General features: G+C 44.5%; 1 protein-coding gene across 2 annotated transcripts in view; it reads left to right on the top strand.

The window, feature by feature from the left end:
* Nucleotides 1-579: 579 nt before the first annotated feature.
* Nucleotides 580-27500, top strand: part of NAA16 (N-alpha-acetyltransferase 16, NatA auxiliary subunit) — a 35673-nt gene continuing 8752 nt past the window's right edge. The window contains exons 1-14 of one of the 2 annotated variants that reach the window (XM_087726973.1): nt 580-698; nt 10492-10576; nt 11020-11124; nt 12787-12944; nt 13675-13809; nt 16581-16734; nt 18651-18770; nt 19269-19364; nt 20911-21017; nt 21880-21952; nt 22742-22911; nt 24531-24683; nt 25647-25775; nt 26532-26745. In XM_087726973.1, coding sequence (XP_087583099.1) covers nt 645-698; nt 10492-10576; nt 11020-11124; nt 12787-12944; nt 13675-13809; nt 16581-16734; nt 18651-18770; nt 19269-19364; nt 20911-21017; nt 21880-21952; nt 22742-22911; nt 24531-24683; nt 25647-25775; nt 26532-26745 — 1753 coding nt within the window. In that variant the 5' untranslated portion in view covers nt 580-644. Of the gene's footprint in view, nt 699-10491; nt 10577-10986; nt 11125-12786; nt 12945-13674; nt 13810-16580; nt 16735-18650; nt 18771-19268; nt 19365-20910; nt 21018-21879; nt 21953-22741; nt 22912-24530; nt 24684-25646; nt 25776-26531; nt 26746-27500 lie in introns of both variants that reach the window. The other variant, XM_087726972.1, reaches the window with a different exon arrangement.

Here is a 27500-nt window from a genome sequence, read left to right as displayed (position 1 = left end):
TCCCTAACTGGGTCATGAAACGTCTCCAAGAAAACAAGCAAGCTTAGAGACGATCCAGAGCCCCACGTTCCTCTCCTCCCCCTCCTCTTCTTCCTCCTCCTCTCCGCAAACCGCACTCCCTTCTAACACTGATGATGTTACCTAGTTGGGTCACAAAACGTCTGCAAGAAAACAAGCAAACTCAGAGAGGACCCCACATTTCAACCCTGAGCTACCCTTTATTGCAAATGTCTGGTTGACGGATTCCTCTGAGCCAAGCTGCCCACTTGGATCTCTGCCCGAGATCCTAGCCCTGTGTGTGTATGTGTGTGTGTGTGTTTTTGTGCTCGTGAGAAATCGCCAGGCGTTGCAAACACGCAAAATAATTTTTTAAAAAACACCCCAAAAAACAAAAGAAAAAACCCGGGATTTCAGCTTCGGGGTGGCGCAAAGTCTGCGCGGAGGCTGCTGGCATTTGCAAGGCGGCGCTCGCGGGCGCTGAGCGGGGAGGGGAATCCCGGGGACGCGCTCGCGGGCGGGCGTGGGGGGGGGAGGAGGAGGAGGGGAGGCGGGCACGCGAGGGCGTCTCGTGCACGAGCCCCGAAGCCCGAGCCGAGCCGAGCCGAGCCGGGCTGGGCGAGCCCCGGGCCGGAGGAGAAGCCAGCATGCCTTCCGCGCCGTTGCCGCCCAAGGAGAGCAACCTTTTCAAGCGGATCTTGGTGAGCCAGCCGGGAGAGAGAAAGGAGGGGGGGGTCTTTCCAAACCCCACGACCACTCGAGGTCTCCCCCCGTTGCAAAGACCCCCCCCCCAGCCGCCCCCAAAGCCCCAGGAAGGGCCGCGCCTCCCTCGTAGCCATGCGTGCCCCTCCCCGCCTGCTCTCTCCGCCCCCCCACCCCAAAGGGGAGGGGGCGCCCCTTTTGTCCTTGCAAAGAGCAGGCGCCCCCCCCAGGAGCTCCCAAAAGGCGCCCCCTCCTTCCCTCCCTCTGCCCTGCCAGCCTCCCCTGCGCCCTCTTGGCCCTGCACGGGGGCTGAAGGGGGGAGGGGGGATCTGGGACCCCTTTGGAGGGGGAAGCCCTCTCCTCCCCCCCCCCCCCGGAGGCAGGCGGGCTTTGGGGGTCTGGGCTGCCTGCCTTGCCATCCTGGGAGGGGTCCGGCGCCAGGAGAGGGTCGGCCGAGGGGATTGGGGGGTCTGCAGCCTTGATACTGGGCCTCCTTTCCTCTCTTTCTGTCTCTCCTTCCCTCTCTCTGTCTCCTTCCCCCTTTCACTCTCTCCTTCCTCTTTCTCTCGCCCTCCCTCCTTCTCTCTCTCTTTTCCTCTTTCTCCTTCCCTCCTCTCTCTCTTTCTCTTCCTCCTTCTTTCTCTTCCTCCCTCCTCTTTTTCTTCCTCTCTCTTTCTTCCTCTTTCTTACTCCTTCCCTCTCTCTCTTTTACCTCCCTCCCTCCTTCCTTCTCCCTCTCATTCCCTCTCTCTTCCTTTCTCCTTTCCTCTTTCTTTCTTCCCCTCTCCTAACCTCTCTCTCTCCTCCCCTCCTCTATCTTTCTCTCTTCCACTCCCCTCCTCTCACTCACTCCTCTCTCTTTCTTTCTCCTTTCCTCTTCCTTTCTTTTTCTGCCTTTCTCCTAACCTCTCTCTTTCCTTTCCCCCTTTCTCTCCCCCCTCTCCTTCTTTCTCCCTCTTTTCTCTTTTTCGACCTCCCTTTTTCTCCACCCATTCATCATATCTCTTTCTCCCTCCCCCCGTCTCTTTCTTTCTCTCCCTCTTTCTCTCTTTCTCTCCATCGATTCATCCTCCCTCTTCCTCCACCCTCCCTTCTGCTCTCTCTTTCTCTTTATCCTTGATCTCTACCTGCTGCATTAGAAAGGGAAACTGAGGCAGGTTGAAACATTGCTATGACTTTGCTAACCTGCTTCAGTAGCCCTCCTGCTGGGTAGGACTTTGAGGGGGCTTAAATTAAACCCATCCCTGGCCGGCTTTTAAGAAGACTCTAGACAGTCCCTTATCTGAAATGGCATAGTTTCTCCTGCTTGAGCCGGGGGGCTGGACTAGAAGACCTCCCAGGTCCCCTCCAGCTCTATTCTATTCTAAATGCTATGCTGTTGTCGATAAACACACTTTGAGTCTTGCTTCCTTCGCCATATCCGGTCACTGACCACTGTTCTCCTAAGACCCCCGAACAAAACCCAAATGGGGTTTACAGGTAGTCCTTGATTTATGACCGGTTAGTGACCATTGAGATTTACAACAGCACTGGACTTGGGACCAATGAAGGAGAATATTTGTAGGCCAGGACAGGCCTTGGTGCTCTGAGCTGGGTTATTTTCTCGCAGACGTTTCGTGACCCAACTAGGTAACATCATCAGTGCTAGAAGGGAGTGGGGTTTGTGAGGAGGAGGAGGAGGGAGGAGAGATGAAGAAGAATGTGGACTCCTTGGTGCTCTCTGAGTTTGCTTGTTTTCTTGTAGATGTTTCATGACCCAACTAGGTAACATCATCAGTGCTAGAAGGGAGTGGGGTTTGTGAGGAGGAGGAGGAGGGATGAGGGAGGAGAGATGAAGAAGAATGTGGACTCCTTGGTGCTCTCTGAGCTTGCTTGTTTTCTCGCAGACGTTTCCTGACCCAACTAGGTAACATCATCAGTGCTAGAAGGGAATGTGTTTGTGCAGAGGAGGAGAAGGAGTACTGTGGGGTCCTTAGTGCTCTCTGCCCTTGATTGATTTCTTGCAGACGTTTCCTGACCCAACTAGATAACATCATCAGTGCTAGTAGTGAAGTTAGGCTGTTAGCACTGATGATGTTACCTAGTTGGATCATGAAACGTCTCCAAGAAAATATCCAAGTTCAGAGACACTCAAGGCCTCCCTCGTTACTTAAGACTATAAGTTACTAACTCATCAACGGCAGTTATTCACTTAACATCGGGGGCCAAAAATTGTCGTACAGAGGGGCAAAACTCACTGAACCAATGAAATTTTGGGCTCGATTGCGATCATAAGTTCCAGCGTTAACCTGCAGTGGGTTTAAAGGATTTTGCAGAAATATTTTGCAATGCAATTTCGCTCTCCGCGGGGGAATTGTTGGTCAACTCCCTCTGCCCAAAAATGAGGAACTCACTTAGAGACGGTCACGTAAGGAAGAAGCCATCTTGGTGGCTTCTAAGTAGTCTTTGTGGCCTTCAGGAACTAAGGACACACCACAGCACCAAGATACGTTTTCTCCAGAATTTATGCATTTTTCCAGTAAACCTGTTTTTTTGTTCCTCTTTTTAATTGCAAATAATGGAAGTTCTCCAACCTAGAAAATAAATAAATAGAAATAGAAATATATCTATGTATGTATAGAACAAATCCCATCTTAAAACATATTCGGTAGCTTCTTTCTCTTTTATCTTTAGCGTTAACCTATCCAGATTTAAGATTTCTCCATCTTAAGCAACTTGAAGAAGTGTGGATTTCAACTCCCAGAATCCTCCGAGCCAACTATCCTGGCCATGTTGGCCTGGGGAATTCTGGGAATTGAAGTCCACACTTTTTCAAGTGGCTTAAGATGGCGGAACACCGGTTTAGAGGGACATACGTCTATGCAGGTGAGTCCCCCAAGTTACACCTGTTCGTTGAACAATCTTTCAGCGTTACAGCAGCCTTCAAAAGAGTGACTTACAAGTATCCTCACTTAACGTCTGTCCCACCACCACTGAGGTCATGTGGTCGTGGTTCAGGCGCTGGGCAGCCGGCTGGAGTTACGATGAGTTGCAGCAACCTGTGGTTACGTGATTTTTTTATCTTTTTAGTTTTTTACCAATTTAAAAAAAAAAAGGAGTGATTCCCTTATCGGCCACTGTAAAAACGGTTGCCAAGCCCCACTCGAGCTCTGGGGATAAAAGGCAGGGGGTGGAGATGAATAGATGTGGCAGAGGAGAGGAGAGCAGTGGAAATCTATGGGCCGGTCCTTGGGACAGAAGAGACACCACTGCTAGCAAAGCCCCACCCGAGCTCTGGGGATCAAAGGCAGGGGATGGAGATGAATAAATGTGGCAGAGGAAAGGAGAGCAGTGGAAATCTATGGGCTGGTCCTTGGGACGGAAGAGACACCATTGCTAGCGAAGCCCCACCCAAGCTCTGGGGATCAAAGGCAGGGGGTGGAGATGAATAGATGTGGCAGAGGAAAGGAGAGCAGTGGAAATCTATGGGCCGGTCCTTGGGATGGATGAGACACCGCTGCTAGCGAAGCCCCACCCGAGCCCTGGGGATCAAAGGCAGGGGGTGGAGATGAATAGATGTGGCAGAGGAAAGGAGAGCAGTGGAAATCTATGGGCCGGTCCTTGGGACGGATGAGACACCGCTGCTAGCGAAGCCCCACCCGAGCCCTGGGGATCAAAGGCAGGGGGTGGAGATGAATAGATGTGGCAGAGGAAAGGAGAGCAGTGGAAATCTATGGGCCGGTCCTTGGGATGGAAGAGACACCGCTGCTAGCGAAGCCCCATCCGAGCTCTGGGGATCAAAGGCAGTGGGCAGAGTTTAACAGATGTGGCAAACAACTGCTCATCTCCCTGCCGGGCGGACTTGTTATCCTGCGTTGAGAGAGAAACTTTTTGCCAGGGCTGCCAGCACTCCTAATAAAGGAATCTTTGAGTTCACTTCAGAGGGTTTCTTGGGTTTGAGGAGGTGGGTCAGAATAGTAGTGCCCTGATATTTACAGGACCACATTCTGATAGTAAAGATTTAAATCTAAATCAAAGGCTGGTTTCCACCGTTCATTTTTTTTGTAACTTCCACTTCCCTCTGAACAGGAATACAAGCTTCAGAAAGAAGTAAGGACGTAAAAATATTAATAGATGATATGTCCTAATAAGTCGTAGAAATATTAATAGGTAAATAAGTCCTAATAACTGGGAATAAACAGAGTTCGGACATGATATTCTTAAAATCTTTTTTTTAAATACAGGTAGTCGTCAACTCAGAACAGTTCATTTAGTGACTATTTGAAGTTACGACGGCAACTTATTTTCCACGCCACCGTTGTGGTTTCCTCATGGCCATGTGTTCAAAATACGCAGACTCTTGGCAACTGGCATGTACTTATAACTGTTGCAGTGTCCCGAGGTCACGTGATCTCCTTTTACTCAAATGGGTGGGTGGATGTAGATATACTGTAGATAGATGGTGGATGGATGGATGGATGCTGCGCAGGGTTTCAAATTTTGTTACCACTGGTTCACTGTGTGCGCGCCCACTCACTTCCGCGCATGTGCTTTGCTTGCGGGCACACTTTCCGCGCATGTGCCCGGCCTCAAAAATGTGCCTCAATAAGGACGGAATAGAGATGGAGTGGGCGGGGCTGGCTTTCCCGTGATTTCTGCAACCGCTTCAGCCGAACCAGTCAGAACCAGCTGAATACCACCTCTGGATGGATGGATGGATGGATGGATGGATGGGAGGGACGGACGGACGGGAGGGAGGGAGGGAGGGAGGGAGGGATGGATGGATGGATGGATGGATGGATGGATATACAGATATAGATATACTGTAGATAATGGATGGATGGATGGGTGGATGGATGGATGGATGGATGGAAGGATGGATATACAGATATAGATATACTGTAGATGATGGATGGATGGAAGGAAGAGATGGATGGATGGATATACGGATATAGATATACTGTAGACAATCGATGGATGGATAGATGGATGAATATTCAAATATAGATATACTGTAGATGATTGATGGAAGGAAGGGATGGATGGATGGATGGATGGATGGATATACAGATATAGATATACTGTAGATGATGGATGGATGGATGGATGGATGGATGGATGGATATACAGATAGATATATAGTAAATGATGGATGGATAGATGGATGGATGGAGGATGGATGGATATACAGATATAGATATATAGTAAATGATGGATGGATGGATGGATGGATATGCAGATATAGATATATAGTAAATGATGGATGGATGGATGGAGGATGGATGGATATACAGATATAGATATACTGTAGATGATGGATGGATGGAAGGATGGATGGATATACAGATATAGATATACTGTAGATGATGGATGGATGGAAGGAAGGAATGGATAGATGGATGGATGGATGAATATACAAATACAGATATACTGTAGATGATCGATGGAAGGAAGGAAGGAATGGATCGATGGATGGATGGATATACAGATATAGATATACTGTAGATGATGGATGGATGGATGGACAAGACAGACATGTTTGTTCAGGACAATAAAATATCACTTTACGAAAACTACCTTACTATCATTGTCAGTCTGAGTAAAAGCTTCCAAGTCAAAACGTAACGTGTGAAGCATAGTGAACTTTACACTAAATTCTAACTCCAGTCTCCATAGCTTGGGGGAAAAAACAGTTGGATTTTAGAAATATAACTTCTCACTTAAGCCAACAAATTGCAAAGGCATAACTGCACCTGTGTGGTGTTTTTGCAAATACTCACATAATTATTCATGTGAAACGGGTTGAATTCTTTTAAACTAGGTGCTGCTACTGTGGGGACTGAATTCTGGTTAATAATTATTATATCCTAAACTGCTTTGTGCTTTAAGTGTGTTCCGAGTTGGGATTGCTGATTGAGAGTTCACTCACTTGTTCTCACAATTCCTGCTCTGTTTTTGGAAGATCTATACACCCTGAACGGACTATCTATCTGTCGGTTGGTTGTGTTGTTGTTCTTTAGTTGGTAGCCATGAATGATAACTCATCGTGGTAGTAACATGTTAAGAAGTACCTTTCTAGAAAGGGAAACCAGCTTGTGAAAAATCGGAGCGGTGTAAAATAATACACTCTTGAAACCTGCAAGATAGCTTCACCATCTTTGTGGTCATTTTCAGTAACACCTGGTCAGGTACATTCCTGAGCCAGAATTTTTAAAATGAGAGATTGCTGCATTTAGGGTACAATAGCTGGATTCATATGTTGTAATAAATGGGAAACAAATAGCATGATGGTTTAAAAGTATTCATTTCCTGCAATAGCGAATTCTCATTCTTAATGGTAGAAATTCACTGGGATAGATTTAAGCATCGTATATAATGCTAGCCCATTATATTATATACATAATGTTATATACATAATTTTCTTTATTTATTTTGTCATATTCGTGTAGTATGTATTGGAGGTGGTGACCCTTTGAAAGCTGTAGCAGTGAAATTTCATTTTAATGTATGCTGATTAGTTTACATTCAAAGTGACAATGAAGTTATTCTATGCTATTCTATTTTATATTCTTCATTCTTCTATTCCATTCCATTCTATTCTTCTGCATTATATTCCATTCTGCATGCTATTCTATTCTATTCTATAATTCTATTCTACTCCATATTCTATTCTATTTCCTATTCTCTATTCTTCATTCTTCTATTCTGTTCTATCTTTTATTTAGCACATTATGTGAATCTAAAGAATGAGTTTCTAACCCAAAGTTTATCGCTTGCTGTGATGTGTGAACCCCTAGCCATTGGGACTTATTTAACAAACCCTGATGAGATAGACATTCATGATCTAAATGAGAAACACCACCTAGGTATATTCATCAATGTTGAATATGCTAGCGAGGTTCACTAATTAACTAAGCCATTGTGTACCTTGATCATTTTGGATGATTTATTTGTGATTTATTGGGGAAAAAACCCCATACAATGTGTGGACCTTCCATGACATAAATAGATGTCGCATGAAATTATATTTCCTAATATGTCATTTATTTTGCAAGTCCTAAATAACCCATTATATTGACAGCAGAAATAGGATTTGAATTCGTATTCTTAACATGTTGTTTTTTAAAATGTAATTGTATATATCACGTAAATAGAGATGACGCAAAAAAGGTATATTTCTTTACTTTGTTATTTGCCTTGAAAATCGTAAATGGGTTGTTTGATTTTTCTGTTTTAGATCATATCAGTGTGAAGTACAGGATCTGACATCTAAATGGCTTCATATTAGCACTCTTGGCAGCAAAAAAACAGCTAATAAGAATTAAATGCAGAAAACATTGTCCCGAATGTTCTCACTCCTTGGAAGGCAGCCACGTTTTCTCTTGTATTATTGTCACTCAATTGTTCGATAATTGTGATTTTTGTAAAGTGGCTATGAAAAACAACTGCAACCAGCATCCACTTTCTCCCTGTGCATTTCTCTCTTGCAATGTGAAACAGTGTGGTCTAGAGCCATGATGGAGAACCTATTTCACGCCTGCCCAAAATGGCACGGCGCAGAGGCCACGTCGCCCATTCCTCTTCCAGGTTCCTGGCACACGTGTGCGCGCAACGATCAGCTGTCCTTTGCGCATGGTCATACATGCCGGCCAGGTGATCGTCACACCCGCCTGCATGACAGTAACCAGAAGACAAGGTGGCCGGTATCCATGCGTGTGCCAGAAACCGGAAGTTTATTTCCCAGTGTGCGCATGCACGCAACCCCCTCCCCCCCTTTACAACTCTTCTTCCAGGTTGCGGGCACTCCCTTTTCAGCCATCACTGGTCTAGTGGTTAAGGTACTAAGCCAGAAGCCAGGAGATTGTGAATTGTAGTCCCATCTTAGCCGTAAAAATCTGGCTGGGTGACTTTTGGCTGATTACTAGGAGACTGTGAGTTCTAGTCACACCTTAAGTATGAAATCTGGTTAGATGACTTTGGGCCTGATCAAGAGGAGACTGTGAGTTCTAGTCCTGCTTTAGGCATGGAAGATGGCTGGGTGACTTTGGGCCAATCACCAGGAGATTGTGAATTCTAGTCCCGTCTTAACTGTAAAAATCTGGCTGGGTGACTTCACCAGGAGTCTGAATTCTAGTCTTGCCTTAGACATGAAATCTGGTTAAGTGAGTTTGTGCCAATCATTAGGAGACTGTGAATTCTAGTCCTGCTTTAGGCATGAAATCTGTTTGGGTGGCTTTGGGCCAATCGCCAGGAAACTGTGAATTCTAGTCCTACCTTCGCCATGAAATCTGGCTGGGTGACTTTGAGCCAATCAATAGGAGACTGTAAATTCTAGTACTGTCTTAGGCATAAAATCTGGTTGGGTGACTTTGGGCCAATCACCAGGAGATGGGGAATTCTAGTCCCGTCTTAACCGTAAAAATCTGGCTGGGTGACTTCACCAGGAGTCTGAATTCTAGTCTTGCCTTAGACATGAAATCTGGTTAAGTGAGTTTGTGCCAATCATTAGGAGACTGTGAATTCTAGTCCTGCTTTAGGCATGAAATCTGTTTGGGTGACTTTGAGCCAATCAATAGGAGATGGGGAATTCTAGTCCTGCCTTAGGCATGAAATCTGGTTCGGTGGCTGTTTGTTCCAGGTAATATAAACGCACAATTATAGGTGAATAGAAAGCAAACTTATCCATTTGGCTCCTCATTCTGCCATTGGTTGAAGCTTTCTTGTAGATGATAACTACAATACCAGAAGAAGCAGAAGAGCACCGACTCCCTCTTGTACGGCGGTACAAATTTCACAATTTGCTTCTGTCGAGGACTAAGGTAGTCCCCGAGTTATGACCACAGTGGAGCCCAGAATTTCCATCGCTAAGCAAGACGGTTGTTAAGTGAATCTCTGCCATTGTAAGTTAGCCAAATGGCGGTTAAGTGAGTCTCGCTTCCCCGTTGACTTTGACCATCAGAAGGTCGTAAAATGGGATCCCACGGCCCCGGGACACTGCAACCGTCATAAGTAAGAGTCAGTTGCCCAGCGCCTGAATGTTTATTGTATGCATGTATGTTATCTTTTCTTCCATTTTCTTCGCCTAGCAACGCTGGACCTATTTAGTGGGGAAGGCAGGTGAATCTCCATTCCTGCTATTTCTTGCTTGCAATGTGGAATTGAGGAATGCCTCTTAGCAAGTCGCTTTAACACTCTAGTCTCTGCTAAAAATAAATCCCTAATTTTAGAACAGCTAAGAGATTACTTTTTCTAGAAGACAGCAAAGTTTGCAGTGCCACCGGCTGCGACTCTGGTGACGTTCCTTGCTCGGTCTTTTAGATCTTCTCCCACCCAAAATGATAAGATTTAATCAGTTTCGCTAGCTATGGAATTACAAGCCTTTGACTAAGGGCGAGTTTAACTTCCCTTTCGGCACAAACGTTCATGTTACCTGTATTTTCATGCCTAAAGCAGGACTGGACTTCACAGTCTCCTAATGATTGGCAGTTTTGAGTTACTGCTGAACATAACAGTTAATACAGTGGTTCCCAAACTTGGCAACTTTAAGCAGAGCTGGCTGGAGAATTCTGGGAGTTGAAGTCCACAAGTCTTAAAGTTGCCAAGTTTGGGAACCACTGAATTAATAAATGCCAGCAGTCTAAATCTCACCAGCGATGCTCTGGGTGTGGGATGTGGGTTTGTCCTTCCTTGGATGACCGTGTGATACAGATTAAGACGGATTCTTCTTTGTACTTCTGCTGTCTCCAAATGCTAAATGTGTTGCTGACTCGGATCTCTTAATTTCTTATCGTTCTGTGTTTTTACTCCCCGTAGAAATGTTACGAACACAAGCAGTACAAAAATGGACTCAAATTCTGTAAGATGATCCTCTCCAATCCAAAGTTTGCTGAACATGGAGGTAGGTTTGAAATGTCGGTTACTTTATTTCCTTAAAATGATGTAGTTGTGTTTGGTTTTACGAAGAGCTTTTCAAGGGCAGTTTGTCTCGCAAATAATAACGAATAATAACGAAGAACCGTTGCTGGAACCAGGCATGGCTAGTCTAGTGAAGAGGAGGACCAGGGGAGACAGGATAGCAGTCTTCCGATATTTGAGAGGCTGCTACAGAGAGGAGTGGAGTAAATCTATTTTCCAAAGCACCCGAAGGCCAGAGAAGGAAGAATGGATGGAAACTGGCCAAGGAGAGATTCAACCTGGAAATAAGGAGGAATTTCCTGACACTGAGAACCATCAACCCATGGAACAGAAGTTGCCTTCGGAGGTTGTGGGAGCTTCATCCCTGGAAGCTTTTATTAAATTCAAATTCAGTATTCCAAAAGTTTACCGTCTTTCTTTTCCCAGAGACGCTGGCTATGAAAGGCCTGACGCTGAATTGTTTAGGGAAAAAAGAAGACGCCTACGAATTTGTTCGGAAAGGGCTGCGCAACGACGTCAAAAGTCACGTTTGTATCCTTGGAAATTGTTCCTCGTTTTTTTTGCTCTCAAACTCATTATGAAATAGGCCTCTAACACAAAGTGAATTAAAGGGATTTTTTTTTAAAAAAAGATTACTCTCCCTTATCAGACTGGGGAAGAGGAGGGACCCTCCCTAGTAATGGACTATAAAGGGGGGGGGGAGAGACAAAGGTACTCCTCGACTTACAACCACAATTGAGCCCCCACCTCCAAAAAATATTCTGTGGCTAAGTGAAACATGTATGAAGTGCTTTTTGCTCCATTTTACGACGTTTCCGACAGTTCTTAATTGAATCCCTGCAGCTCTTAAGTCGGTAACCCGGTTGTTAAATGAATCTGGCTTCCCCGTAGACCAGGGACGGCTAACCGTTTTGTCCTCGCGTGCTGAAATCGCGCGTCCACGTGTCCATACCCACAATGCAATGCGCCCCACCCTCCGCGCATGTGCACATGACCCCCCCCCCGGTGCTGCTCCCACCCCTGCGGATACGCATGACCCTCTCCCCACGGTGCCCCATTTAGGGCCTAGCAGGCCTCCCTGAAGCCTCCTGGGACCAAAAACGGGCTGTGGGGAAGATCCACACCTCCCATGCTCCATTTTGGGCCTAGCAGGCCTCCCTGAAGCCTCCCCTGAAGTGTGCAGGGGGCATGCTGCACCCTCCGCCCCTGTGCATGCATGCACAACCCCTTGTGCATATGCGCACAATCCCCATCCTTCCCCACACACACACATACGCGCATGTCTCCCACATGCGCAGTAGAGAACTGAAAGTCAGCTGGCCGCGGGGAGGCGGCAACGCATGTGTGGCAGAGCTGAACTGGGTGAGAGCTTGCGTGCCCCCAGAGAGGGCTCCATGTGCCACCTGTGGCACATGTGCCAAAGGTTCGCCATCATCATGGCCATAGACCAGTGTTTCTCAACCTTGGCAACTTGAAGATGTCCGGACTTCAACTCTCAGAATTCCCCAGCCAGCGAATGCTGGCTGGGGAATTCTGGGAGTTGAAGTCTGGACATCTTCAAGTCGCCAAGGTTGAGAAACACTGCCATAGACTATGCTTGTCAGAAGGTTGCAAAAGGAGACTCCAGGACACTGCAACCGTCATAAATATGAGTCTGTTGCCAAGTGTCTGAATTTTGATCACGTCACTATCGGGATGCTAGGCAGATATTTCTCTCTCTGGGCACACCGAGATGGCATCTGCTGAACAAAACTCCGCATTGGCAACAGGGAAAGGCATCCGGCCATTAAAACCCTCTGCTAGCTCCAGTCAGTTGCCCAAACTCCACCCTGGCAAGGGATTATGGGATTGTTAAAAGATGATGATGATGATGACATTGCAACGGATGTGTGAAAAAGGTCCCTAATCCCCTTTTTCAGTGAATTTGAATTTGAATTTATTGCATTTATATGCCGCCCTTTTCCCCGAAGGGGACTCAGTGCACTTGTAACTTTGAACCGTCACTAAGCGAAGTGCTGTAAGTTGAGGACTCCCTGTGCAATGTCAGACTTCCGTTTATCCTTACACAATTAAATTAGATCTGCATTTCTTGTCTAGGCGGCTGACACCCCCGTGATCCGCGGGTTGCACTAATGTTGGCCTAAGTTTGTCTTCGGCAACCAGGGTCTGCCTGTTTTCCTTAATTCTGGTTAGGTTGGCATGTCTACGGGCTCCTGCAGCGCTCCGATAAGAAATACGACGAAGCGATTAAGTGCTACCGAAATGCTCTGAAGCTGGATAAGGACAATCTGCAAATCCTCAGGGATCTTTCCCTGCTGCAGATCCAGATGAGAGATCTCGAAGGATATAGAGTGAGTGCTTAACGTTTAATCAACCAACCGTCGCCTTAAAATCCCATTTGTGCGCGGAACTTAAACACATAATTGAAATTCTACATGGATTTTTAGGGGAGGGAGAAAGAGAGAAAGGGAGGGACAGACAGAAAAAGAGAGAAAGAGAGACAGAAAGGGAGAGAGGGAGGGAGAAAGGCATTTTAATTATATAGATGAAATCAAAAATTACATATTAGTTTAATTTTCATAGTGTCTTAAATCTTGTCTATAGAATGGAATGGAATGGAGTAGAATAGAATGGAGTGGAATGGAATAGAATAGAACAGAACAGAACAGAACAGAATTCTTTATTAACCAAATGTGATTGGACACACAAGGAATTTGTCTTTGGTGCAGATGCTCTCTGTGTCCATAAAAAGTCAAGATACATTCGTCAAGAATCACAAGGTAGAACACTAGAGGACCTCAAAGGTCCGTTTCAACTCTGTTATTCTGTTATTTTTGCCAACAGATATGAATTCGCATTCATTCTAACGCTTATCTAGACACCGAATTTTTAAATGTGGTTTTTTAAAACTAATCCTCCAAAACCCCAAGTTTATCTCTGAGACAGACTTATTTGGATTTTCTGGTGGTTTTGCAACTTTGGAGGGTTTTGAGCCTTTGTATCATTGGTTTTACACTTTTTTATTAAGAACACACATCGTTTGGAATGCTGTTTCTAGTTGTCTTTGTTGTTTCTTTCAAGGAAACCAGATATCAATTACTTCAGCTCCGACCCACTCAGAGAGCATCCTGGATTGGCTATGCAATTGCGTATCATTTGTTAAAAGATTACGACATGGCCTTAAAATTATTAGAAGAATTTAGGAAAACCCAACAGGTGAGAGATTTTATTCCAAGGAGACCCATCCTAATATCCGTGGTGTTGTGGCCCACCAGTGGCCAGCAGAGCTGGTGAAAGAGTCGGATAGTGAGGAGGTTGGGGAGGAACCTGGGCCAGTCCTGGAGTCTGGGGGAGGCTCGGATGAGGGCTCTGTGTCGGAGGCAGGGAGGGGGCCAGGGACATCTGACAGTTATCAGCTGCCTTCGGAGTTAGACATCAGTGAGGCAGACGAACAGCTGGAGCCTATTCCCAGTATGCGCATGTGCACAACTGCCAGGAGAAGGGAACAGTTAAGGAACAAGGGTCAACTCGGGAGTAAAGCCACAGGTGGACAGTGAATGGCCCCTCCCAGAGGGAATAAAGCGGAGCGAAAGGGGAGTGGAGTTTGCAGGAGACAGTTAGTTCAATTCATTCGGGTGAAGATCCGTTCCTGACTCCTTGCCAAGTAATTGCTGCTACAGCTTGGAGTTTTGAAGATATCGGCCTGGCAGCTCTCCAAGCCAGATCAAGGTCTGTAGTTGTGGAATCTCTTGAAAGACTCTTGGCCAGGACTTTGCTGGAGAGGAATCCCCTTTGAACTAAATAAAAGGGGTTTTAGCGGGACGAGGAATCTGCTTCATGCTCTTGGGAAGCCCATGTCAAAACACATGGATAAGATTTTGAGTAGCTGAATTTCTCCGTAAGAGTGCCTCTCTCTTCCATTACATTTAAAATACAATCTAAAGCCTGAAGGGAATTGAAGTGCGGCTTTTAAAGTGAAGCGCTGCTTTAATTAATAGTTATTTTTTTGCTTCAGATGGTAGAAATTGACCACACAACATATGTGGTCTGCGTTTGAAGTTAAACAAACAAAGCCAGAGTTTTCCATAAAATGATTTCGCTCTTTGAAAGCGAATTGTTACCTTGGTACAGAGCACACTAATAAATTTACTTGGAATGGATTCCTTATGTGGTATAATTTACAGGGCATATTTCTCGTCTGTTCCCCCTTGAGTTTAGTGGATGTTCGTTTGAAGTTAATGATCTGTTCATTAATTTCAAAGGGATTCTAGAAACTAGAAAGACTGCAGAGAAGAGCAAGAAAGAGGATTAGGGGAGCTGGAGGCTAAAACATATGAAGAATGGTTGCAGGAACTGGGTATGTCTAGTTTAATGAAAAGAAGGACTAGGGGAGACATGATAGCAGTCTTCCAATATCTCAGGGGTTGCCCCAAAGAAAAGGGAGTCAAGCTATTCTCCAAAGCACCTGAGGGTAGAACAAGAAGCAATGGGTGGAAACTAATCAAGGAGAGAAGCAACTTAGAAATGAGGAGAAATTTCCTGACAGTGAGAACAATTAACCAGTGGAACAGCTTGGCTTCAGAAGTTGTGGGTGCTCCCAAAAATGAAGGTTTTCAAAAAGAGACTGGCAACCCATTTCTCTGAAATGCTATAGGTGGGATATCCTGCTTCAGCAATGGGTTGGACTAGAAGACCTCCAAGGTCCATTTCAACTCTGTTATTGTGTTTCTTTGACTTTGTACACTCTCTTTTAGTAAGTTATCAGGTATCTAAAGAGTTTATCAAAGGGACAAGTCAAAAGTCTGTTCCAACCACATTTTAGAATGTAGGTTAATATGAGCAGAAATATATTATAATGCTGGCATAACCATGGTTGACACTTGGAAGTCAATGGAGATTCTCGGTCCTCCAGGTCCTGGTTGCCCCAAAGATGGTTTTTTTCAGGGGGCAACTGGACTTACTTGGTTTTTCCTTTGAAGATGTTTTGCTTCTCAGCCAAGAAGCTTCTTCAACTCTGACTGAATGGTGGGGAATAGGAGGATTTATATTATTTACTTTTCTTTTGGCAATGAGCCATTTTTTCGTTATATGAATTTTAGATGAAACTGAAACTTGACAAAGCTGTTGGTATATCAAAATATAAAATGGCTTGGGTTTAAACTATATTGACCCTTTTTGTAAGCTATCACTTTAAAATAATATGGAAATAGTCCCCATTGTTTAAACAGAGGGTTGGACTAGATGACCTACAAGGTCCCATCCAATTGTGATAATCTGTTAGTCCCCATTGTTTAAACAGGGGGTTGGACTAGATGATCTACAAGGTCCCATCCAATTGTGATAATCTGTTAGTCCCCATTGTTTAAACAAAAAGTTGGACTAGATGACCTACAAGGTCCCTTCCAACTCTGATAATCTATTATCTAAAAAACAAGAAAAGTCCAGTTGCCTATTGAAAAAGCATCTTTGGGAGATTGTCAGTTGAAGCAACTTTTTCTGATGCTGAATTTATCCATATCAAAAACGACACAGTCCAGTGGAATTTTTTAAAAAAATGCTTCAACTGATGGGATTCTACTCTGAAATGTTTCAAGTGCAGACTTTCCTAAACTTAATGTCTTCTGGTCTTTTTATTCATTTGCATAATAATAATAATAATAATGAAGATGATGATGATGTCCCAATTGTAATTGGAGCTCTTGGAGCAATATCTAAAGGGCTACCTCCCTATTTGGAAATTTTAAATTTATCAGACTTGAACATTCTGCTTCTACAAAAAAACCACCCTACTTGGAACAGCTTATATCCTCCGACATTACCTTAACCGTTCCTAGGTCCTCGGTTAAGGACTCGAGCTGTTGAGCTACCAACCAGCCCCAAAGGCTGTGAATCTCACCAAAGATTAACCACACATAATAAGAATAATAGCTCTTTGATGTAGTAACGCTTACCAACTGAATACCAATCGATGGGGTTATTGTTTCCAGGTGCCCCCTAACAAAATAGACTACGAATATAGTGAATTAATATTGTACCAGAACCAAGTGATGAGAGAAGCAGATCTCTTTCAAGAATCTTTGGACCATATAGAAACTTACGAAAGGCAAATCTGTGATAAACTCATGATAGACGAGATTAAAGGTACGTTCTTTTGATAAGCCCTTAATTATCCTTAATTTTTCACAGCCTTCTTTCTTTCTTTCTTTCTTTCTTGCTTTTTTGCTTTTTTCCTTTCTTTCTCTTTTTCTTTCTCTTTTCTTTTTCTTTCTCTTTTTCTCTCCTTCCTTCCTTCCTTCCTTGCTTTCTTGCTTTCTTGCTTTTTTCCTTTCTCTTTTTCTTTCTCTTTTCTTTTTCTTTCTTTTTTTCTCTTTTTCTCTCCTTCCTTCCTTCCTTCCTTCCTTCCTTCCTTCCTTCCTTCCTTTCTTTCTTTCTTTCTTTCTTTCTTTCTTTCTTTCTTTCTTTCATGGAACTCAGAGGTTTGTCGTTTTTTTCGGTCTCTTTGTCTATAAAGTCCAATGTAGAAAATACAACTTTTCTCAATCATTTGAGATGCTTAAAAGTTTGTGATGCTGATGGTCGTTTCACTGCCTCTTCACATATAGAGCCGAGGTGGCGCAGTGGTTAGGGTGCAGTACTGCAGGCCACTTCAGCTGACTGTTATCTGCAGTTCGGCGGTTCAAATCTCACCGGCTCAGGGTTGACTCTGCCTTCCATCCTTCCGAGGTGGGTGAAATGAGGACCCAGATTGTTGTTGGGGGCAATATGCTGACTCTGTAAACCGCTTAGAGAGGGCTGAAAGCCCTATGAAGCGGTATATAAGTCTAACTGCTATTGCTATTGCTGTGACACGGTGGCGCTGTTTGAGTGCTCCAAGATTGGGGCATAGATAGTGCTAAGAGCACTGCACAGGACCACTTTCCCCCCTCAGCCCTATTTGGGTTTGACAGCACGTGATGGTCGGAGTAGACCAGTTGGCTGAATATCAGATTATTATCTGTACTCCTATTATTTTAGGAGGAAGTGTATTTGCCGCTCTCTGAGCTTGGTGGTTTTCTTGCAGACGTTTCATGTCCCAAACTAGGTAACGTCATCAATGCTAGAAGCGAGGAGGAGAAGAGAAGGAAGGAGGAGAAAGAGGAAGAGAAGGAGAAAGAGGAGGAGGAGGAGGAGAATAGGAAGTGGAGGGGGGAGGACGATAACAACTGTGGGGTCCTTTGTGCTCCCCGAACTTGGATTTTTTTTGTTTTTGTTTTTGCAATGTTTCATGAGCCGACTAGGGAACATCATCAGTTCTAGAAGGGATTGGAAGGAAGGAAGGAAGGAAGGAAGGAAGGAAGGAAGGAAGGAAGGAAGGAAGGAAGGAAGGAAGGAAGGAAGGAAGGAAGAAGGTAGGAGAAGGAAAAGGAAAAGGAAAAGGAAGATGCATATGGGAGGTCCTTGGTCCTTTCTGAGGTGGTTTTCTTGCATTGGATAATGTTTCGTTATCCAAATTAGGTAACACCATGAGTGTTAATCACTAGCACTGATGACATTACCTAGTTTGGTTAATGAAATGTCTGGAAGAAAACAACCAAGCTCAGAGGACCTAACAGTCCTCCTCCTCCTCCTCCTCCTCCTCCTCCTCCTCCTCCTCCTCCTCCTCCTCCTCCTCCTCCTCCTCCTCCTCCTCCTCCTCCTCCTCCTCCTCCTCCTCCTCCTCCTCCTCCTCCTCCTCTCTGCAAACCCCACTCCCTTCTAACCCTGATGATATTCCCTAGTTACGTACTGAAACTTCTGCAAGAAAACAGCCAAGCTCAGAGAGCACCAAGGACCCCACAGTCCCCCCTCCCCTTCTGCAAACCCCCACTCCCTTTTAGCACTGATGACGTTACCTAGTTGGGTCATGAAACGTCTGCAGGAAAACAGCCAAGCTCAGAGAAGCACCAAGGACGCCTCGTTTCAACCCTGAGCTACCCTTTTATTGCAAATGTAAAAACATCGATCCTTTTCAGCGTCCAAACTTTTCCATTTTTATTTTTTTGTTTAAAGTCAGGTGTGGTTATATTATATTGCTGCAGGGGACATGCTGCTGAATTTGGGGCGCCTGGAAGAAGCCGCTGAAATATATCGGGAACTGATTGATCGGAATGCAGAATGTTGGAGTTACTACGAGGGCCTGGAAAAAGCTTTGCGGCCACGTAAGCGAGGGAATTGTGCATTTCGCTTCAAGCATTTTAGGAGTTTGGGGATTTGAAAAAAGTATGTTGTGCCATGCATTTAGGGAAACACAGATTCCATGCTCTGCGTTTATTTGGAAACGAAATAAAAAGCGTATTAAATTATAACTGTGATTAAAAAGGATACGTGGAGCTGCAGCCAAAATTATATGAAGGGACGATGGGGTGGGACGCTAATTGTTGGGATGGACAATTCACACAACAAAACTCTCTCGTTTTCCGAAGTGGGTTCCGAACTGTAAAATGATTCGTAAAAACAAAATAAAGATACTGGATTTAATGCTTACACAAGTATGGATTCAGGTTTTACGCTCTTCAGGAAAACTTTCGGCGAGTGAAAATGAATAATTGGATTTAGCTCAGCGCAGGAATATGGTGTTCTAAATTGCCGCTTGTCCCTGAACTGTGTGACTTTAAGGCATAACAACTCCCAGTTTTACATTTGTCTTCCATCAATAGATTCTTTAGAAGAGAGGCTGGAATTGTATGAAGAAATAAGCAGACGACATCCACGGGCTGTTTCCCCTCGAAGGCTTCCTTTAAACTTTGTCACAGGTAACGTTGCCGTCTTTATATCGTAACAACTCCACAATACTTTAAAAAGTATTTCCCCCCCCCCCCAATTTGCCTTTCATCTGCAGTGGAAGATTCGTCTTTGGTTTTCTTTCAAAATGTATATTTTATTCTGTTTACATCTCGCCATGAATGCCTTGTGATTGCTGTTAATTCCACCCAGAGATGTTAAACGGCAGTAGCAAACCAGTGGTGAGATTAAAAAAAAATTACTACTGGTTCTGTGGGCGTGGCTTGGTGGGTGTGGCAGGGGAAGGATACCGCAAAATCCCCACTCCCTCCCCACTCCAGTGGAAGGATATTGCAAAATCCCCATTCCTTCCCCACTCTAGGGAAAGGATATTGCAAAATCTCCATTCCCTCCCCACTCCAGGGGAAGGATAATGCAAAATCCCCATTCCTTCCCCACTCCAGGGGAAGGATATTGCAAAATCCCCATTCCCTCCCCACTCCAGGGGAAGGATATTGCAAAATCCCCATTCCCTCCCACTCCAGGGGAAGGATATTGCAAAATCCCCATTCCCTCCCCACTCCTGGGGAAGGATCAGTGGTGAAATTCAAAGTGTTTTACTACCGGTTCTGTGGGCGTGGCTTGGTGGTGGGCGTACTGTGGCTTGGTGGTGGGCGTAGTGTGGCTTGGTGGTGGGCGTGGCAGGGGAATGATACTGCAAAATCTCCATTCCAACCCGAGTCTGGAGCAGCCAGAGGTGGCATTTGCCAGTTCTCCAAACTACCAAAATTTCCGCTACTGGTTCTCTGAACTACCCAAAATTTCCTCTACTGGTTCTCCAATCTACTCAGAATTTCTGCTACGGTTCTCCGAACTACTCAAAATTTCCGCTACGGTTCTCCGAACTACTCAAAATTTCCGCTACGGTTCTCCGAACTACTCAGAATTTCCGCTACGGTTCTCCGAACTACTCAGAATTTCCGCTACGGTTCTCCGAACTACTCAAAATTTCCGCTACGGTTCTCCGAACTACTCAAAATTTCCGCTACGGTTCTCCGAACTACTCAGAATTTCCGCTACGGTTCTCCGAACTACTCAAAATTTCCGCTACTGGTTCTACGAACTACTCAAAATTTCCGCTACTGGTTCTCCAAACTACTCAAAATTTCCGCTACTGGTTCTCCAAACTACTCAAAATTTCCGCTACTGGTTCTCCAAACTACTCAAAATCTCCACTACTGGTTCTCCAAACTACTCAAAATTTCCGCAACCAGTTCTCTAGAACTTGTCAGAACCTGCTGGATTTCACCTCTGTAGCAAACCATCATGTACGGTACATTACGGGTTTTGAGAACAAAATTTGTCCCCCAGCAATCTTTAAAAAAAAACAGGTTGCTTAACTGCAATCTACATATATTATGCTAATGGACCCAATTTCCATAATTTTTCAAGTGGAGTGCAAGTTACGCTATGAACTTCTCAAAATAGTTATTTTTTACATTGTTATCTTTGAGATTTTTCATCATTAATGCAAAATGAACACAGACTTATTGTAATGCAATCTGTGTCTCTTTCTAGGTGAAAAATTTAGAGAGTTGTTGGACAAATTCTTAAGGGTTAATTTCAGTAAAGGTTGCCCGCCCCTGTTTACAACTTTGAAATCTTTGTACTACAGTACAGAAAAGGTGAGTTTTCTTACAGCACCAATCTTCACGCACATCTTTGTATCCATAAAACAGCATCTGTATATTTCGCAAATCATTCAACAATAATTGTTATTTCTGGCAATATCTGTTGGATGCAAACTGGTGGGGAAGTAGGTTTTTTTTTTTTTTAAAGTCAGAATTATACCACTCGTCACTTCAAGGAAGTGTGGATGCATTAATTCTCACAATGGAAGCATTAATGGAGTTGGCAGAGATGATCGAATTAATTGCTTTAATCAAAGAAAAGGAAACGTTCCATTTTATTTTAACTTGGAACGCTTCTAGATTCTGTGCCCAAGGTAGAAAAACTATGAAATTCTGACTTTGGGATTTGCTGATAGATAAGTGTGTGATTACAGAAATGGTTACTATATGTAAAAGTAAAAAAAAATTTTTTTTTTACCATGCTGAAAATATTTTGAAAGTCAATGTTTTTTTTAGCCCCATACTTCTCTCTCCCTTCCTTTCTCCTTCTCCTATTTTCACACTATTTTTCCTTATTTTTTACATTTGGATACATTGAATAAAAATTTAAGGAAAGAATGAAAGAATACCCAACATTTTATTTGGGAAAATAACTGTTGCAGAAAAAGACTCTAGATGGCAGCAAAGAGAGGCAAGCAGCTCTTTATTTGCCATCTAGTGGTTTTCCAAGGAGGCGTTTTCTGGAATGTACAACAGTGAGCTATACAGAAACTACCTTAAAGTTCCGTCAAGTTAAGAAACTGCAATGTTTGTTGTTCGTTGAGTGATGCGCTTTACGGAGAGAATGAATGAACTTTAATTGAGACAGTAACGGCAGGAGTATTTTGATACAAACTTTCTTAACTCTCTTTTGTAGATTTCAACAATCCAAGAGCTGGTAATGAGTTATGAAGCTTCTTTGAAAACCTGTCACATGTTTAGTCCAGACGGTAAGCTTTGGTGCTGAGGAACATAGCTAAAATGCAAAGTTTAATGAGTGTAATCTGGTATTGTTGTGGCCCGCCAGTGGAGTTGGTAGCAGAGTCAGAGAGTGAGGAGGGTTGGGGAGGAACCTGGGCCAGTCCTGGAGTCTGAGGAAGGCTCTGGTGAGGGCTCTGTGTCGGAGGAAGAGAGGGGGCCAGGGCCATCTGACAGTTATCAGCTGCCTTCAGAGTCAGACATCAGTGAGGCAGAGGAACAGCTGGAGCCTGTTCCCAGTGCGCGCATGCGCAGAGCTGCCAGAAGAAAAGGACAGCTCAGAAATCAGGGTCGACTTGGGAGTAAAGCCACAGATGGACGGTGAATGGGCCCTCCCATAGGACATAAAAGAGGAGTGAAAGGGGAGTGGGCTTTTGCAGGAAGCAATTCATTTATTTATTTCAGGAGTGCGAAGATCTGTCCGTGAATCTCAGAGACTCTGTGCCAAGTCTTTCCTTGCAACTGCATTGCATTTAGAAAATATTTACATGGCAGCTTTCCAAGCTAGATAAGGTCTGTGGTCATAAATACGCCTTTGAAAGACTGTTCACCAGCTTTTGCTGAATGTGAATGGGCGGAATTCACATTTGTTTAATAAAAGATTTTTGTTGGGACCAGGAATCTGCTTTTGAGGGGGGGGAAGCCTAGGTCAGAACAGGTATATCTTCACAGGGGAATCCGTTTTCTTAAGAACCGAGCCTTTTTTTTATAATATATACTTCTAGGCTAAGCGTTGCGAATTGTTCTCTGGTGTGTTGCAGAAAACGGAGAGCAGGAACCGCCAACGACGCTGCTCTGGGTTCGGTATTTCCTCGCGCAGCATTTCGACAAGGTTGGCCAATTTTCCTTAGCATTGGATTACATCAATTCTGCTGTGACAAGTACGCCAACGTTAATAGAGCTGTTCTATTTGAAAGCCAAAATTTACAAGGTAACAGCCCTTTCCTTAACTATCCCATATTCGGAATATGTGAATCTTGGTGTGTTTATATTTCATGTCACTTGATAGCAATAGCAAAAGCAATAGCAGTAGACTTATATACCGCTTCATAGGCCTTTCAGCCCTCTCTAAGCGGTTTACAGAGAGTCAGCATATTGCCCCCAACAACAATCTGGGTCCTCATTTTACCCACCTCGGAAGGATGGAAGGCTGAGTCAACCCTGAGCCGGTGAGATTTGAACCGCTGACCTGCTGATCTAGCAGTAGCCTGCAGTGCTGCATTTAACCACTGCGCCACCTTGGCTCTCTTGATAATGCATCTAAACTCAAAAGGTTAGATAGTGGAGAGCAGGATGGTTTGACTTGTAGAATAGAATAGAATAGGACAGGGTAGGATAGAATGGAATAGAGTTTAGAGTAATTTATTTATATGCCGCCCTTTTCCCTGGGGGGACTCAGGGCGGCTTACAACTCGAAAAGGGAGGGAAACAAACAATTGACACATAAGACAATACATCATTAAAAGCACGACATTCATACTATTCAGGTGGGTTACAGTCTTTAACCCCAGGCCTGACGGGATAGCCAGTTTTTAAGGGCTGTGCGGAAGGTCTGGAGGGTGGTGAGGGTACGAATCTCCACGGGGAGATCGTTCCATAGGGTCGGAGCTGCCACCGAGAAGGCTCTCCTCCGCGTAGTTGCCAGTCGACATTGACCGGCAGATGGGACTCGGAGGAGGCCTAATCTATGGGATCTAATTGGTCGGGTGGAGGTAATTGGCAGTAGGCGGTCTCTCAAGTACCCAGATCCACTACCATGAAGGGCTTTGAAGGTGGTAGGTAGCACCTTCAAAGCCCTTCAAAGTAGGAATGGAATAGAATAGAATAGAATCAATACAGAGAAAATAGAACAGAATAGAATTGTGAATGTTGTGGTTTTGTTTTTAAAGTGTTGTCTTTGTCTAGTTTTCCCCCTTTCCCTTGTCTATTGTGAGCCGCCCGGAGTCCTTCGGGAGTGGGCGGCATACAAGACAAATAAAAATAAACAAATAAAATAAATAAATAGAAGATCAATAGAGTAGAGTAGGGTAGAGTAGAATAAATAGAAAGTAGAATAGAATAGAACATCAGTGGAGTGGAACGGAATGGAGCAGAATAGAAAATAATATTTATTGATTAAGTCATTTGACCTTGTAGAAAATATCTGTGTGTTGATACGCACAAATGTCAATTCAGAACACAGCATGATGTTCGAGTGCCAGCAACCTCTTAAACTCTAACATCAGGAAGAAAGGGAATTAGGATTTAGCTTTTATACTATTTCTTGTTCTTGAGAAAAACCTAGTTTTGTTCTACACTCTTAATGCCCTGCAATTACGGATGTGATGTGTCAGCTGTGAGAGTTTTCTAATTATGATTTTGTTTTTGGATCGGTGCATTCTAGTTTGTGGTTCACCTAATCCCATAGGACAGAGAGGGCTGCAATTTTATCTTCCGCTAACGTTTCGAGCGAACCGGAGGTTTTTTCAAACGCTACCTTCCCAAACGCTGCGTAGCGCCCTTCTTATTGAATGGAAATGAAATTGAAATAGATTCTTTCCCTCCCCACAGCATGTAGGGAACCTCAAGGAAGCTGCCCGATGGATGGACGAGGCCCAGTCCTTGGATACGGCGGACAGATTCATCAATTCCAAGTGTGCAAAATATATGCTGAGAGCAAATCTCGTCAAGGAAGCGGAGGAAATGTGTTCCAAATTCACACGGGTAAAAGAAAAATGATTATCACAAAAGATCAATAGAAGAAAGCTTGATTTCCTTTTTCTTTTAAAGAATGCGTCTGTTGCTTACCGAGTCATCTCAAATACACTTTTGATACTGTATATTTGCAGATGCCTGTTAAGCATAAAGTGTTTGTTTTTTTAATTGAGTAGTGATACATTTTAGGAAGAACACACTTAATTGTAATGTTTAAAATGTGGGACTATAACATGGAGTAGTTCATTATAAATAAATCTGTTGCAAATATGTTCTATTCTATTCATCCATCCATCCATCTATCATCTATAAATGGGTGTGTGTGTGTGTGTTCCAGCATAACTCCGTAACGCCTTGAGCAATTTCAACCAAACTTGGTACACAGATTACTTACTCACTCACTGGAAACAAATACTGTGGGGGTAAGACAACCCTAACACCCCCTCGGTGTGTGTGTTCTGTTAAGATGCAGACTGTCGTGCCTTAAAATGGCTTCTACTGTACAGTGCTGTGGAGTTGCCATGGTAATGGCTTCACAGTACTCCACAAGGGGGCTCCCTCTGATAAGGGGGAAAATCAACGTTAGAAATATTAGCCTTTCCTTTATCAAGCGGCTAGTGCCAATGACAAGTTCATTCCTTGTGTTACAAATTACAGCCTTGTTCAGTTCCTTGCGAAAAGAATTGGTTGTATTTGGTTTTCTTAGCTTCAAAATCCCACATTTGGGGATAAACGGCGTAGAAAACAGTAGACCAATATCTAGCGAGATATTGCTAAATTTCTCTCTCTGGGCACAATGAGAATATATCAGCTGAACAAAACTCCACAGTGGTGACAGGAAGGGCAGCTGGCCAGTAAACACTCAGCGCCATTCAGTTGCCCAGACTCCACCCCAGGAGGGATTATGGAGTCGTTAAAAGAAGATAATCTAAACTGGAAATTATTTTTTAAAGTGTTTTTCTTATTTTCCAGGAAGGGACTTCCGCCACGGAGAATCTGAATGAAATGCAGTGTATGTGGTTCCAGACGGAATGCGCCCTCGCTTTTCAAAGATTAGGAAAATACGGGGAAGCTTTGAAGCAGTGCCACGAAATTGAGAGGGTAAGTCAAACAAAAACTACTGCAATGCGCTCTACATGGGGCAGCCCTTGAAGAGCATTCGGAGACTTCAACTGGTCCAGAATGCAGCCGCGCGAGCGATTGTGGGTGCACCTCGGTACACCCACGTTACACCTATCCTCCGCGAGCTGCACTGGCTACCGATCAGTCTCCGGATACGCTTCAAAGTGCTAGTCATCACTTATAAAGCCCTTCATGGAATTGGATCTGGGTACTTGAGAGACCGCCTGCTGCCAATTACCTCCCAAAGACCCGTCAGATCTCACAGGGTCGGCCTCCTCCGGGTTCCGTCTACCAGCCAATGCCACCTGGCTACTACCCGGGGGAGGGCCTTCTCTGTGGCATCTCCGGCCCTCTGGAATGAACTCCCCGCAGGGATTCGGACCCTCACCTCTCTCCAGGCCTTCCGGAAAGCCATCAAAACCTGGCTTTGCCGGCAGGCCTGGGGTTGATGAATTCCCCTCCCCTCTCGACTTGTATGGCTGTGTGATTCTTGCTTATTTTAATTATCTGTATTCTGTTCTATGTTCCCCTCTTCCCTTTTTGAGTTGTTCGCCGCCCTGAGTCCCTCCCGGAGAAGGGCCGCATACAAATAATAAAATTCAATTAAATTCAGTTCTTTATTCCTTCCGATTGCTATTCTCTCTTCTATTCTTAGCAGCGGGCTGGACTAGAAGACCTCCAAGGTCCCCTTCCCCCCCTCAGCAGTTATCCCGGGTATCCTCTTGTGTATTTCAGCACTTCTTCGAGATCACGGATGACCAGTTCGACTTCCACACGTACTGTATGCGGAAGATGACGCTGCGTGCCTACGTCGATCTCCTGCGGCTGGAAGACGTGCTGAGGAAACACGCCTTCTACTTCAAGGCCGCCCGATCCGCCATCGAAATCTACTTGAAGCTGCACGACCAGCCCTTGGCCAGCGAGAACAAAGAGCAGGAAGTCAACTCAGGTACCGGAGCTCTCGCCGGGCAGGATTCGAATTCGCTCCCCAAAGAGCGGGGGGGGGGGGATTCCGGGAAGCCAAGTCGTGCTTCTAGGGGTTGGTGTTTCAGAGGGCAAAAGAGCATCCTGGGCATAACCAGTATCTCTGAGCTTGGTTGTTTTCCCGCACTATCCAAACGAGGTCACCTTATCGGTGCACTGATGATGTTCCCTAGTTGGGTCATGGAACGTCTGCAGGAAAACAAGCAAGCTCAGAGAAGCATCCAGGACCCCACGGTCCTCCTCAGAGAAGGAGAGAAGAAAGGAAGGAAGGAAGGAGGGAAGGAAGGAAGAAGAAGTCGGATTGTTGTAAAATAAGATGGGTGTATGGGATGGTAAGAAAGCAATCTCAATTATAACGTCAATTGTAGGGGAGAAAAATTGTTATAAATACATATTATTAACAACAGTTATGAGATTATATAATTGTGAATGTATATATGACAAATAAAAATTTATAATATATATAAAAAAAAGAAATACATTTCTAAAAATAAAGAATTAAAGATAGAGAGAAAAAAACAGATTAAAAGATCACTTCATACACTCAATCTAGGCGGGGCTGGACCTCATTCATGAGGTCAACAGCCCCAGACCTGCTGGAATAGCCAGGTTTTGGTAGCCTTTCGGAAGGCCGTGAGAGTGGGAAGGATCCAGGTCTCTGGGGGTAGGTCGTTCCATAGGGTCGGAGCGGCCACAGAGAAGGCCCTCCCCCGGGGAGCC

The sequence above is a fragment of the Thamnophis sirtalis genome, unplaced genomic scaffold (assembly GCF_051295495.1).
Source record: "Thamnophis sirtalis isolate CommonGarterSnake01/CBP01778 unplaced genomic scaffold, rThaSir2_p1.2 scaffold_12, whole genome shotgun sequence".
Taxonomy (NCBI): domain Eukaryota; kingdom Metazoa; phylum Chordata; class Lepidosauria; order Squamata; family Natricidae; genus Thamnophis; species Thamnophis sirtalis.
Note: the sequence above shows the minus strand (reverse complement) of the source record. Positions and strands in the feature narration are given on the sequence as shown.